Source organism: Podarcis vaucheri (genome assembly GCF_965113315.1).
Source record: "Podarcis vaucheri genome assembly, chromosome: 13".
In the NCBI taxonomy this organism is placed as follows: domain Eukaryota; kingdom Metazoa; phylum Chordata; class Lepidosauria; order Squamata; family Lacertidae; genus Podarcis; species Podarcis vaucheri.
In genome coordinates this window covers 46547580-46562364 of record NC_138751.1, presented here as the reverse complement: position 1 = coordinate 46562364, position 14785 = coordinate 46547580, and the positions used below count along the sequence as shown (strand labels likewise).

At 46.0% G+C, this 14785-nt stretch overlaps 1 protein-coding gene across 4 annotated transcripts in view; it reads left to right on the top strand.

Annotated features, from left to right (window-relative positions):
• Positions 1 to 14785, top strand: part of KCNH6 (potassium voltage-gated channel subfamily H member 6) — a 125366-nt gene that overhangs the window by 68845 nt on the left and 41736 nt on the right. For 3 of the 4 annotated variants that reach the window (XM_082194716.1, XM_082194717.1, XM_082194718.1), the window contains 2 exons: positions 4536 to 4848; positions 6692 to 6900. In XM_082194716.1, the coding sequence (XP_082050842.1) occupies positions 4536 to 4848; positions 6692 to 6900 (522 nt within the window). The remainder of the gene's footprint in view (positions 1 to 4535; positions 4849 to 6691; positions 6901 to 14785) is intronic. The other variant, XM_082194719.1, reaches the window with a different exon arrangement.

Genomic DNA, 14785 nt, shown 5'->3' with positions numbered 1-14785 from the left:
TACGGTATGGGGGTCAAACAAATTTTGCAGGCTTTCTTACAGATTCAGGTCATGCTAAGTCACCACCAAAACTAGTCCCCAGTACTGTTACCAGCATTGCTGTGATAGATTTGTGTAGGTTTGATGTGGCTGCCGCAGGAACCTATTGGCTGGTGTCAATTCCCCCAACTACCTGGTTTAAAATTATTTTTAGTGCATAATATCTTTTCTTGTCTTTTTTTAAAGGTTCCTTAGGCTTCAAACTAACAAAACCAGAAACTTCCCATCCAGTATACTTAATTCAACCACTCCACGGAATTAGGAAAGGAGAATTCCATGGGAAGTAGGGAGCTAGCAGGCTTTTCACCTTACCTGGGGTGGTAGAGAACTGCACAGTATTGGAGAAATAGGAAGGTTAGGCTGTTGTTGCCGGGTTTATTTGTTTTTTAAAGGCATTCATATTGAAAATATCAATAAAAGTGCTTGGTATCAGTATTTTCATAAACTCAGAAGGTGTCCATTTGTGCAAGCAGACTTATTTCATTTCATTTTATCCAGCCCACCCTCCAATGGGATGAGGGTGGCATACATGATTCTTTGCCACCCCCCATTTTATATTTACAACAACCCTGTGAGCTCGATTAGGCCCACTGTCTCCTAGGAGCATCATGGCTGAGTGGGATCTGAACCCAGGTTGCCCTGGGCTGACACTGTGATAACCACTCCACCTCATTGGCTTGCTTATGTGATGATGTAATTTGGATAGCTTAATAATAATAATAATAATAATAATAATAATAATTTTTTTTATTTATATCCCGCCCTCCCCAGCCGAAGCCGGGCTCAGAGCAGCTAACATCAAATGTATAACACATTAACATAAAATCAGACAATCAATTAAAATACATCTTCAAATCAGATCAGGATCAGAATAAAATCCAATCAGATGGCAACCCGCAGATTAGGGTTGGGGACCTTAAACGCTCACCAGGCCCAACTGTTTGTGCTGAACTTATATGGGCCTGTGAGAAAAATTGGGAGGCCACTTTCATGCAAGTACTTATGAAAGGGGAGAGGGAGTCAGACTGAACCCCGACCAAAGGCCTGGTGGAACAGCTCTGTCTTGCAGGCCCTGCGGAAAGATGTCAAGTCCTGCAGGGCCCTAGTCTCTTGTGACAGAGCGTTCCACCAGATTGGAGCCACAGCCAAAAAAGCCCTGGCTCTAGTTGAGGCCAGCCTAACCTCTCTGTGGCCTGGGACCTTCAGGATGTTTTTATTTGAAGACCGTAAGTTCCTCTGTGGGACATACCAGGAGAGGCGGTCCCATAGGTACGAGAGTCCTAGGCCGTATAGGGCTTTAAAGGTTAAAACCAGCACCTTAAACCTGATCTTGTACTCCACCGGGAGCCAGTGCAGCTGGTATAGCACTGGGTGAATGTGATCCCGCAGTGAGGACCCCGTAAGGAGTCTCGCCGTGGCATTCTGCACCCGCTGGAGTTTCTGGGTCACTCTCAAGGGCAGCCCCACGTAGAGCGAGTTACAATAATCCAGTCTGGAGGTGACCATCGCGTGGATCACAGTGGCTAGGTCAGGGCGAGAGAGGTTAAAGAGATGGTTGCAGGTAATCATTTAACTTCAGCAGCAGTGCAGTTTTAGATTTTAGATTTTAATGGTCTTGCATCAGGAACCCCTCTTTAGGTGGTAATGTTCAGCATGCCCTGCTCTGTTTGGGGGAACTGTTTTGATCCTTCTGCAGAGTGTGACCCTAGATCTCTGGCCCCAAGTCTTGCCCTGACAGCCCCACTGAACTTAAAAACAAATATATGAAATTTGTGTATGGAATGAACAGTGGCAGTACTTGTCTGGAGAACAGAAATTCTAACGTGGAGGAATGGTCCGAGTTTATACATCTTTTCAGGACCAGGAAAAGGGACAGGGAGAGCCCAGTGACGGTAGGAAGAGTATATATCAGTTGCAGTTTATCCCTCCGAGTGCCCATGTGTGTGGGTTGAATACAGTTTAACAATCTCACCTTTGGCAGCAAAAATTAAAAGCATGGGAATTGGGCTGTTCTGAGCAACTCCAGCTATGAAGTAAGCTGGCTTCTCTTTCCTACCCTGCTTTGCAAAGAAACAGGCAACAACTTGTAAAGTTTAAAAATAAGAAGCATTGGTTCACAGCAACAGTAGCAGTCAAAACGATGCAGGCAAAATACTTCTATTTGCTGTATTACCAGCTTCAGGCATGTGCCAAAAGCTGGAGCAAGCAGAGGTATGTCTGCACCCAACACTGGCCAAATGAAAAGGAGGGAGGGAGGAAGAAGCAGGTACTACATGCTCCTTCCTCTCCAGGAGTGGAGGGGAAATGACATCACACAGAGCCCTCTCTACCAATTGTATTTCTATGGTCTTGGTATCTGCCTATCGGCAGCGCAGCTCTATGGACGTAGCCCCTTCTCATGCTAACTAGTAAGAAGATGCATTTGTTAGGTTTGGCTTCTAATCCCCCACAAGTTCCTCCTGTGATATTCCAAGGGAGGGTGTGTATGAGTGGAAGCAGATTATCATTTTCTGCATGGTCACTGCGTTAAAATTGTCCACGGTGCCCGGAAACCTGATTGAGGACTCTACCCGAGTTATGAGCAGATTGCTACCACTATGACTGCCCCCATATATTGCCGTGTTCCTGCTGCAAACGGCTGCATCTCCTTCCCTTTGGAAAGGCTCCATTCTGCTGCCAGGACAACATGATAGGGAAAGTTGCAACATGTCTTGCTGATGCATAACTGTTTTGGCACAGGTGGTGCTTCCGTTGTCTGGAGATCTTGGTGCTTTCTGTCTGTCCACCGCATACACACACCCCCCAAAGATCTTGGGGTGGGGGTGTGGATACTCTTGCATAGATATTGCAGCCGGGGAGGGAGGAAAACCCAGATGTCCTAATTTATTTAAAGCAAATCCCTTGGCTCATGTCAAGGCACGGGCTTTTGCATAAGCCCCAGAACTGAACCCTCCGTGAGCCAGGTCTTTCTCCCACCTGACTCATCTGCTTTACTGACTCAGAATTAGTAGGGGAGGCTATTGGCTTTTACTTCCTAAAGAATCTGTGCTAGCTGCAAACACATTCATTAGGAGCAAGCACACATTTTCTCCCCCCAATAATGAATTGATGCCCTCTGTAGCATTCCTTGCAACAAGCCAATATTAATCACACCACCTGTACATTAGCAACAACTGCTAGAGAGCTGCTTTCTTTACGGTAATGAAGGCATCATAAGCAGTGTAAAGATGCCAGGCCCTGGTAGTAGTGATCTTATAAATGAACAGTATTTTAGTAGGAGGGAGACACCTTTTTTCACCTTTATTCCAGTCCCCCCCCTTTTTTTAACTCTCGGAGAGGCTGCATATGGCTAGTGTTTACAGAGAAATGTGGCCACGTACACCATGGACATAAAAAAGCCATCTTCTTGAAATACTTGCAGGTTGCCAGGATAAAACTGAAATTTAGCCATAGAAAATGCCGTGCTAGTTTCAATAATTGCATTCCCTGTGGTCATCTCGTGATTTCACCTATGGGAATATGTCTTAAAGAACAGGTAACTGTAGGAGAATTGCAGGGAATATTGACTTCTACTGACATTTTCTCAGTGGGGTGGGGGGACCTGGTTATATAAATTCACCATTAGTGAAAAAAGTGAATAAGAACTAGAGATGTATTGTTCCTTTAAAGTAATGGAGGCATGCAGTGTACTGATTATCAGAGTATTGTGTAGCGATTAATTCTCCCTGGGTCCGAGACCTTTTCTTGTTGTTCCGTGGCTGTGCCTTGAGGACAGATGATCTTACCCAATGACTCAGATCTTATCAAATGTACAGAAAATCCAAAGAGAGATTTTATTTTATCAAGCTTCAATTCATCAGGTAATATCAGATTTTCCCAGGCGACAGTGGTGGAACAACAACAAAAAATACATTGGATTAGGAGGAATTACTCAGTACAGGATATGGTCAAAATGTGGGTCAAGTGAAAGTGTGGATGAGCCTTGAGCTAAAAAACCAAGATGATCCTGGTTCAAATCACCTCTGACACTAAATCATTAGGTAGGCTTTAGGTAAGGCACTGGTCTCACAGTCTTATTGTCCCCATTTGTAATATGGGAGTGATAGTACTGGCCTACCTAGAGAGCAGTTGGGAGGAGATCACTGAGATAATGCATGTGAAATGCTTTGAGTATATGTAAATGTGAAGCACCAGTATCACATGAAAAGATGCATATTTATGTATATATTGCCTTGCATTCCTATCCTGCCTTTCTTCCATGATGGAACCAAAGGCATGGCCATGCTTGAGGCTCCCAGGCAGGCAGTCACCCATCCAAATATTTGCAACCAGGCAGTGGAATGACTTGCGCTGAGAAGATACTCCAATGTGGAGATCAACCCATTGCCCAGGACCTCCCATTCCTTTCTCCTTCCTTTGTTCCTCCCCTCTTCTGTTGCTTTTAAACATTCAAGAGCTCCTCTTAATGAAACACTTTCTTCCTGGCTGTCTTAAAGCCTGGAGGGGACTCCTTAAAGCTGAGGGAGTTGAAGACTGTGGAGAACTGTGTCCAATCTGAGACCGAAGCCCTGCTGGGGAAGGAGAGGAGATCGAGCCTGGAGACGGCATCTGACACTGAAGTGCGACACTCCGCCCCAGCGCAAGAGCTGCCTTCTCTAGGGCTTCGTGGGTCGCGCCCTGCCAGGGGTTTGGGCCGGTTCCATCTTGGGGGCAGCTTCCATAGCCTCCGCCAGGTCTCCTCCTTGGAGAGTTTGGAGGCTGCAAGGTCTGAGTTCCAGAGAAAATTCAGGGAAAGGAGGGCAAACTCAGGTAGGGGGAAAGCATGCATGCCCAGTACTCATTCTGACTACTATGTGCCATTGGGGTGTTGTTGATTGTGTTCCCTTTTGGGGCCTGATAATCCTTGCAGAAGGCGGCTAGGCATGGGGCTCCCCAATTTAGTAAGCTGACAACAGCGTTGTTATCTGCACACATGACAATGTCTAAACATTTCTTCCTTGGCTTTTAGAAAGCCCTTTTTTGTAGGGAAGCAAACCCACTAAAAGAAGTTCTTGCGTATCAAGGGTCCAGTTCATTGTATGGTAGATCTCTCAATTGAATGTTGGGAGTTCTGAAGCAAACTGGAGTTCAGTTCCCTGCCCCTTCTCCCTGTGTCCTACATACAGAAGGAGACGAGAAATGGAGAGGGGAAAGGCACATTCATTCCTCTGAGAGGGCAGGAGCAAATGGGAAACAGCTTCTGGCTCTCTTCCAATTTTGCTCCATGCCCTCAAACATTTACTTGGTTGGAGAGCCTAAACAACAACCAGGAAATGTTAAATAGATGCCATAGCACATTTCATGATTTCATGATTTCACACCCCCCATGCTTGGCAGGGGGTTGGACTCGATGGCCCTTGTGGTCTATTCCAACTCTATGATTCTATGATTCTATTCTAAGACACTGCAAATTAGCCAGGCCAGACCTACATCTTGGATAGGCCCTTATTTTTAATCTGGCACCTCACAGGTCTCGTTTTAATATTCATAAAAATACTCAAGTGAGCAGCCACCCCGCCACTGCCAAAAGCGATGGACCAAATAACCTCTGTGATTATAAAGGTAAAGGGACCCCTGACCATTAGGTCCAGTCGTGGCCGACTCTGGGGTTGCGGTGCTCATCTCACTTTATTGGCCAAGGGAGCCTGCGTACAGCCTCCGGGTCGTGTGGCCAGCATGACTAAGCCGCTTCTGGCGAACCAGAGCAGCGCACAGAAACGCCATTTACCTTCCCGCCGGAGCCGTACCTATTTATCTACTTGCACTTTGACGTGCTTTGGAACTGGTAGGTTGGCAGGAGCGGGGACCGAGCAATGGGAGCTCACCGCGTCGGCGAGGATTTGAACTGCTGACCTTCTGATCAGCAAGTCCTGGGCTCTGTGGTTTAACCCACAGTGCCACTCGCGTCCCTTTCTGTGATTATAGCTGGCACCATAATATTCTCCAGCTTGTGGTGAAGCCAGAATTATTTAATTTAGAAGGGGAAGTGACCAGCTCCTTGACATTAACAGTACAACAGACAGCATTAAACTGGGAGGGAGCGGAAAGGGACAGAAATTTGAAGAATATCTGCTCCTGGGTTGATTCCACAAAATTATGTATTTTATGATCCTTATCACTTGTGTAACATATTTTCAACTCTTCTAGTATCTGTGAGGGATTTGAGCAAGATGCTTACTACCATTCACTTATAGTAAACTAGATAGGGAGTACTTTATAACAGGGATGAGGCCAATGTGACTCTCTGGATGTTTGACTAGACATCCCACCGTCCTTGACCAGAGTTGAATTTTGCTATATTGTCACTCGTTTCACAGTGCTGTTTCCCTAATTCAAAGTATCCCCACCTCACAGAATAGAATATAGGTCCCGTATCTCAAAACTTTATATTTCTGGTAAATACCACCAAAGCAAAACCATAGTGTCCCATATGTTGGGGGGCAAGAATGATTTCATGATCCTGTTCTCCTATCTCCTTGGCAGTAGAAAGTGAGTTGTTCTGACTTCCTGCATACAGTATGTGGAGTCCTAGGCACTGATGCCATCAGTTGTGAATTTTATTGACAAACTGGTGATGAAATTTTAATTCCCTTCCTCCTTGTTTCCCCTTCAGAGGCGTCCCATGTCAAGCCCAACCAGAATTCCACCTCAGACTCCGACCTTATGAGATACAGGACAATCAGTCAGATCCCCCAGTTCACCCTCAACTTTGTGGAGTTCAACCTAGAGAAACATCGTTCAGGCTCTACCACGGAGATTGAAATCATCGCACCCCACAAGGTGACAGAGCGCACGCAGAACGTCACCGAAAAGGTCACTCAGGTATGTGGATCCCTCAGCGTTCCAACCACCAGGTTTAGAGTGCGGGAGCCAAAGGTGAATTGATGCCAGGACAAGAAGTAGGCCAAAATGATACAAAATGAAATGAAACAAGGAAGAATAGAGAAGACGTATCCTTAACCACTTCAGCTATTAACCTAGTCTTTAGATATCTGGATTATCACCTACTTGGATGTACAGGAACATAGGAGGGAAATGTGAGAGCACACGAGGGCCACAAGCTTAGATGGCGTTGTTGGGTGCATTTATTATTACTATTACTACTACTACTACTATTATTATTATTATTGGTTAGACAGCAATAGAAAGATCCATAACTTTGTTTAATCCAGGGGTGGGTAACCCTCCAGGCTTTGTTGGATTACAACTCCCATCAGCTCCACCATGCATGGTCAGGGTTTGGTGGCAGTTGTACTCCAACAACATCTGGAGGAATGAAGACAGAGAAACCAGTAGGAGAACACTTCAATCTCCCAGGACATTCTATACAAGATCTCAAAGTAGCTGTCTTATTACAAAAGAATTTCAGAAATAGACTGGGAAGAGAAGTTGCTGAATTGCAACTTATTACCAAACTTAAAACCATGGAGAGACCTGGTCTGAATAGAGACATTGGATTCTTATCTCATTATATAAAGCTATTTTTAGCCATCTCACCCCTTGCTTTTTCCTGTAAGACCAATTGCAGTCGTTAACAGTCGTCAACAGGTTTACCACACCTATCAGCCAACCACCCATTCCCACCACCCTTCTGAGTAATACCCCTCCCCACCCTCTCACTATATATAAGGGTCTGGTGACTTCTGTTTCGGTGTATCTGAAGACGTATGCATGCACACAAAAGCTCATACCAATAACAAACTTAGTTGGTCTCCAAGGTGCTACTGGAAGGAATTTATTTTATTTTGTTTCGACTACGGCAGACCAACACGGCTACCTACTTGTAACTAGAACATCTGGAGGGTCAAAGGTTTCCTCACCCAGCCCTGGATTAAACAAAGTCATGGATCTTTGTACTGCTGTAGTTGCTCAAGAGAAACTCCCATGTTCAGGGACATGCTACATACAAAAACATGGGCAGGGCCAACTTCATACTCACCTGCTTTGGGGCTTCCTGGAGGCACCCGGCCAGCTACTGTAGGAAAGAGGACTAAACTGAGTTTTAGTTTGGTCCAGGAGGGCATATCTTACACTTTTAATAGCAATGGCAGCCTAGTGGACTTCTCACCCATTTGACCTCATGAGGTTGGTCTTAAGCTTTGCTGGGCACATAGCTCCCCCTAAACTCTTTAAAGCAACCTCTAGGGCATGGTGCTTTCTCAGTGCATTGACTTAGACTTTGTATGGGTTGGTGCCAGGGAGCAGGGAGGACAGGAACAGTTGCAGCACAGGAGCTGCTGCTAGGCAACAGGATTGATGCCTGATCAGTAGCGACACCAACTTGTCAATACTGGGTCATTAGCTGGCTGGAGGTGACAGGATTAGAGCTGACAGGACATTGCTGAAGGCTGGACAGAAAGGGCAGAGTCTATGAACGCTCCGCTGTCGTGGATCTGCCACAGTCATCATCATGCCAGTAAACATCAGCCATTAGTTCTGCAGGCGAAAAAGGTTCTAGGAAGATGCCCCAAGATCCTTAGGTAAAGGGACAGGATCTTGATAGCGTGCGGGTCACATAAACTAATATTCAGTTCATATGGAGAGTCTTAGAGATCACTCCCATCCCCAGGATTTGTGGGCTAATAAGCATATAGGCAGTTTCGCTAGACAGCTTATCTCAAAGCTGTGAGGGTTGCTATGATATCACAGTACGTAGCTCGCCAGTCTGCTGATTAAGGTAAAGGTAAAGGCACCCCTGACCATTAGGTCCAGTCATGACCAACTCTGGGGTTGCGGCACTCATCTTGCTTTATTGGCTGAGGGAGCCGGCGTACAGCTTCCGGGTCATGTGGCCAGTGTGACTAAGCCGTTTCTGGTAAACCAGAGCAGCACACAGAAACCCCTGTTACCTTCCTGCTGGAGCGGTACCTATTTATCTACTTGCACTTTGACGTGCTTTCAAACTGCTAGGTTGGCAGGAGCAGGGACTGAGCAATGGGAGCTCACCCCGTCACGGGGATTCGAACCACCAACCTTCTGATCAGCAAGTCCTAGGCTCTGTGGTTTAACCCACAGCGCCACCCACCACCCACGCCTGCTGATTAGCAAGGAGCATAAAGAGCTGTTTGACAGTGGAATGGAGTCCCTTGGAACATGGTGGACTATCCATTGGCGTTTTTTAAGAGGTTGGATGGCCACCTGTCGTGGACGAATTAGTTGAGATTCCTGCATTGCAGCGGTTTGGACTAGATGGCCCTCAGAGGTACTTTCCAACAATACAATCATGTGATTCTATGAAAGAAACAGGGATGCAGGTGGCGCTGTGGTCTAAACCACAGAGCCTAGGGCTTCCCAATCAGAAGGTTGGTGGTTTGAATCCCTGCGACGGGGTGAGCTCCCGTTATTCAGTCCCTGCTCCTGCCCACCTAGCAGTTCGAAAGCACGTCAAAGTGCAAGTAGATAAATAGGTACCGCTCCGGCAGGAAGATAAACGGTGTTTCCGTGCGCTGCTCTGGTTCGCCAGAAGCGGCTTAGTCATGCTGGCCACATGATCCGGAAGCTGTCTGCGGACAAAAGCCAGCTCCCTCGGCCTATAGAGCGAGATGAGCGCCACAACCCCAGAGTCGTCCGCGACTGGACCTAACAGTCAGGGGTACCTTTACCATTTTATAAAAGAAACAGGAAAAAATAGAAACCCTGTAGGGTCCTCACCATTTCACCAGTGTCTCAGTCTTTATTTCTTAAAGGGCGTGGGTCATAGGATGTTGCTGCTCAACGTATGATGAGTCAGCTGGGTGCATCAGACACCATGTTATAGAATTATGCTTCTGGTACACTTTCCTGCTGGCATGCCAAAGGCCAAATTCTGCTCATGCTGGGGGATGCATAAAACTGGCAAAACTCTAGACTTCTTGCATGCGGAGATAGGTTTGAGAAGGTCTGCAATTGTAACTGACAGAAAGTATGAAGGTTTGGGGTTCATCCTGAAATGGAGCTGAAGAGTGTAGACAGGAGTAGCATTGGTAGCGCTTTCCTCAAACGTGGCCCTGGCTTGTTCCCCATTTGAAGAGGCTTTTCGCTGTGCCCTCCCAAAGCATGTGAGCAGAAAATATTTAATGTTGTGATGATTCTGCAAGGAGGTGTTGGCAGCTGGTAGATCAAACTGTGGGTCTTCCCTGCAAAATGTGTGTGGCATTTGTTCTGTGTGTTTTGTATTTCATTCCATCCTGGCCACGTTTCACCAGGTACATACCTCTTAAGAAGAAAAAGATTACACTGGATCCAACCTTGCACTGAAAGTTGGGATCTAGGGTAAAAGTATGTCTGGGAGTGGCCACTGAGACGATATAACACCGGTCTTGAAAGACCTTCATTGGGTCCCAGTATGTTTCCAAGCACAATTCAGAGTGTTGGTGCTGATCTTTAAAGCCCTAAACAGCCTCTGCCCTGTATACCTGAAGGAGCGTCTCCACCCCCATTGTTCTGCCCGGACACTGAGGTCCCGCTCTGAGGGCCTTCCGGTGGTTCCCTCACTGCTAGAAGTAAGGTTACAGGGAACCAGGCAGAGGACCTTTTTGGTAGCCCTCCCATTAGATGTCAAGGAAATAAACAGCTATCTGACTTTTAGAAGACATCTGAAGGCAGCCCTGTTTAGGGAAGTTTTTTATGTTTGATGCTTTATCATGTTTTTAATAATCTGTTGGGAGCTGCCCAGAGTGGCTGGGGAGGCCTGGCCAGATGGGCGGGGTACAAGTATTATTATTATTATTATTATTATTTGTGGTGGAAAACAGGAGAGAGGGTCATGGTATTTGAAGAGTTTCCAAAAGTACTACTAACTAACCCCTGCTTACCACATGCATGCAAGTCGGGAAGCGTGTGTGCCTGTGCAGTGTCTTTCTGAGTGTGATCACAGCTCTTTCCCATCATTCTGGGGAGTGATGTAAGCAACCCAGTGTCTAGGCTAGGGAGCACTGCGCCACTCCCCTCTCCCCTCCCTGAATCTCGCTCCCCGGCTCACACAGGCAGCACTTACTTCCAACACAGAGAGAGAAATGAGTCTGAAACTCAAGCTGAAGCCGGTGAGTGATGAGAGAAAACGGTTTGGAGGGGTTGGGTGCGTATGTGTCGGGGTTTAAGCATCATTCTTTACACAGGGAGGACAAAAAAAACTTATAATGGAAGCTGGTCATAAGTCAGATTTTCAGGGGGCAAGCATCCTTCATTTTCCATTCAAACCTCACTGCTGTTCTGGGCCCCCTTCTGCACAGGTAGGATAATGAGTTGTCGCTATGCCAAGGCTCAGGTAGGCATCAGAATATCATCAAGAATTCATTGGTGATGATGCCTTCCTGCAGGGTGAGACTCAGTGCAAAAGGACAAGGGACTAAAGTCCTACCCCACCATTTGCCAAAACCCACAGTAATTAGATTTGTGGGACTCCTGTCAAACCCCCGCTATTTATTTCTCTGCTGCACGGCTCTCGCGTTTTTCTAAACCTTTGAGCATTTGAATGAAGACGCTTGGTGGGCAAAATAGCACTGGGTGCACACTTCCTGTGGCATTTGCTGCAAACTCCTCTAACTGTTTCACTCATTTTTATAGCGCTGTGTGGATAATGAGAGGAATCAGGGAGAACTTCGAGGCTGTTCACATTTTAAGGCAAATTTGTTCATGAAACAATATGAGAGCCGAAACAGCCATCCTTCAAAACTCGTACTTCTCTGAAATTTGCAGTGCAATTCTCCAGCAAAATAATGTATACAAACATGCATAGAAATTGGGTAAAGTGTGCATGTGCATGTACCGGTGAAAGATAAGATGCGGAGATGGTTTGTTTTGGGGGGAAATTGCTTTGCAACGTTGTGTATATCAGGCAAAATTGCATGCAGAAATTTGCACTAACATGCTGATGAATTTTCACGAGGGCTTTGCTAGAAAAAGAAATCTACAAACGGATTTGGAAATGTGGGGACCTGAACTTAAGGGTGGAAAAATGAGAAGCTGAGAGAAACCGAAATTGACACATTCACTCATCCCTATATTGCAACACACGTTTCCCCCGATTGCATAGGAAATTGCTTGTTGCGGGGTCAACACTGTGAACATTATTCGGGTGTAGAGAGAGTTTATCAGTGGTAAACTGAGAAAAAGAAGAAGAATCCCTTTTTAGAAACTACACATACTGTTCAGGAAGTTCTGCTTATTTCTGGAGGTAACTGAGGAAGAGGGTTTGGGAGAGGAATATAATCATCATATTCATAGTATCCCTGTAGGTAATGCCGTAGAAATCCCAGAAATGCCTTCCTTTTTCATGTGCTTCTAGACGGATAATATTAGGTAGTAAAGGGGCATAGAGAAGATGCACAAGTTCTTTATGTTTCTGAAAGATTTAACCTGTTAAGAATGTTAGGAATAGTACTCCATAAATGAAAAAAAGAGCATTTGCTAAGAGGGCAAGGCAAGCTGAGCACTTCGGTGAAACTGTGCGCATTTGCAGAGGAGTGGGGCAAGGGTAAGAAGGAAGTCAAAAAGCAAAGACAAACCATTGATGAAATAATGCAATATGAAAACATTAAGAGAATGGAATTATGCCGCCTGGGTGTTTACTTACTGCTGGAGATGTTGAACATGCTGGTTACTGGCATCTGACCGATATATACCTGTACTAAAGAAAAGAAAAACATCAGTAAAGAATAGAGTTTGTTTTAAAGAAAAATGCAAAACTATCCATTATTTTATTTTTTTCAATTCAATGTGGGGAAAAGGAAGCCATAGAGTTGGCAGGCAGTTTAATGGGCAGTGGGGAACCTTTGTGATGGCAGTAAATTTCACAAGTTGTGCCATGGTTCTTTTCTGGGATTTTTTTATAGCTGCAGGTTGAAGTGGAAGACAAGCCCATCTTTCTTGCACCATTCTTCTCCTGAATCCCAAACTTAATTTTACCCCCCACCGGGTAAAGGGTTTATAAGTCTCTTTTCCTGCTGCATTAGTCTTGCACATCAAATACAGAATTGTAATTAAAAAATAGAGAAAGAATCTTCCAAAACATCATGGTATCATAGTGCGTTAAATGTGCAGGGTGAATGTGGCCTAAATCTGGCAGGCTGCCTCAAAGGTGTGCTTTTGCAGTCCTTCTGCAGCAGTTAAACTAATGCAGTAGTTCTATACCATAGTGCTTCACCCTTGCAGTCCCATATCAAGATCAGGGACTCTCATGTGTGCGTGTATTCCAATTCCAGGGAGCATGGGTGAAACAGTCAGGGTCTGTCTCTGTTACAGTGTGTCATGATGTAATTTCTCGGGCACTGCAAATATACATGGCACGAGGCAAACCTCGCTGAAATCAATATGAGCCTTTCAGCCTGCTTCAGTGAGGTTTTTGTGTTCAGAATTTGGCTAACTTGTTATGAACATCTTGGATCTGTTGCCCGGCTTCCCAGACCACCATGACTCCCATCTCCAGGGTTTGTCACAGCACTTGCGCACTCAACCTTCCCACTGCCTCTTGGGACAATTGGATTTTGGTCACTTTTTCCTATTCCCTGGCCCCTCCCTCAAGAGCCACGAAGCTGGCCTCTTGTCTCTTGATTGGTGCTTTCCTCTCAATCCAGAGACCAGTGATTGATTGGCTTTGATTAATCTCTACCAGGCTACCAAATGCCCTTTGCAGTCCGATCTCTCCTGCATATACGGGTATGCTTGTATGAGAGACTGAGAGAGGAGCCATCTCATTTTCATGGATGGGATCTGAACTTGACTGCAGACCCAACAGGGAGAAGTTATTTTACTCTTGCTGCATACCGGAGGAATAATCTACCTGCAAAATGCAGTGCAGTGCTGTTTCTTCAACCATTGCAGTGACACAACCTGTTTCTTAACACCCAGCAAGCTTTGTCACTCAGTATTTTTGTGTTTTCCTAAATTAATACTTAGGCGTCTCATCAGAGCCACCCTGGTTTGTTGCATATGTTGAGCAAAATGGGTCTCATCAGGTGCAGGGGTCCAGTGGCATAATGTGGGTTGCCGACACCCGCAGTGGGTTAGCGGCTGATGCTGCTGGAGGACCTCCACCAGAGCGAAGCGGGGCTATGGTGCACTGCCTGCCTGCCCACACAGAGGGCAGCTCGGCCGGCCAATGTGGCCCTTGGCAGGCAAATCCCCCTGATGCCTGCAAAGAGGAGTTCTGGGCCAAGCCACACTGCCTACTTCCATCTGTACCCATTCGCTGTGGGCCTGAGCTGCTCTACCACCTTTGCCAGGGCGAGGCTCCCCTTGGAAGCTGGGGCCTGCATGGGGTCGCCTGGTTGTACCCCCTCAGAATTTTGCACCCAGGGCCATGGCCCCCTGCCCGCTCCCCACTATGCTACGCCACTGCAGGGGTCACTCAACCATGAGTTGTAGTGTTGCGCCAGCGTATCAAAATACCAAACAAATCAATATGGCCTTGCACAAGTAAGATGTGTGCAAAAATAGGTCAGGATTGTGGGCTAGAGGTAGTCATAGAGGATATTCTAGGTTGTTGGTATTCTTGAGTAACTAATCGTAAGCAGACCATCCCTCTTGTACTCGTGCATGAATGTAAGTTCTTTCATTCTGAAATAAGAGGAAGGTAGTATTAAAAAGTAAAGGTTAGCTGTGTTGGCCCATAGGAAAAATCTGTATGAAGGCAAGGTGTCCCTGTTTCATCTAGGGATTCAGGCAAACTGGTAGCAAACTGGTAGCAACTGGTAGCAACATCTAGGGATTCAGGTAGCAACTGGTATTC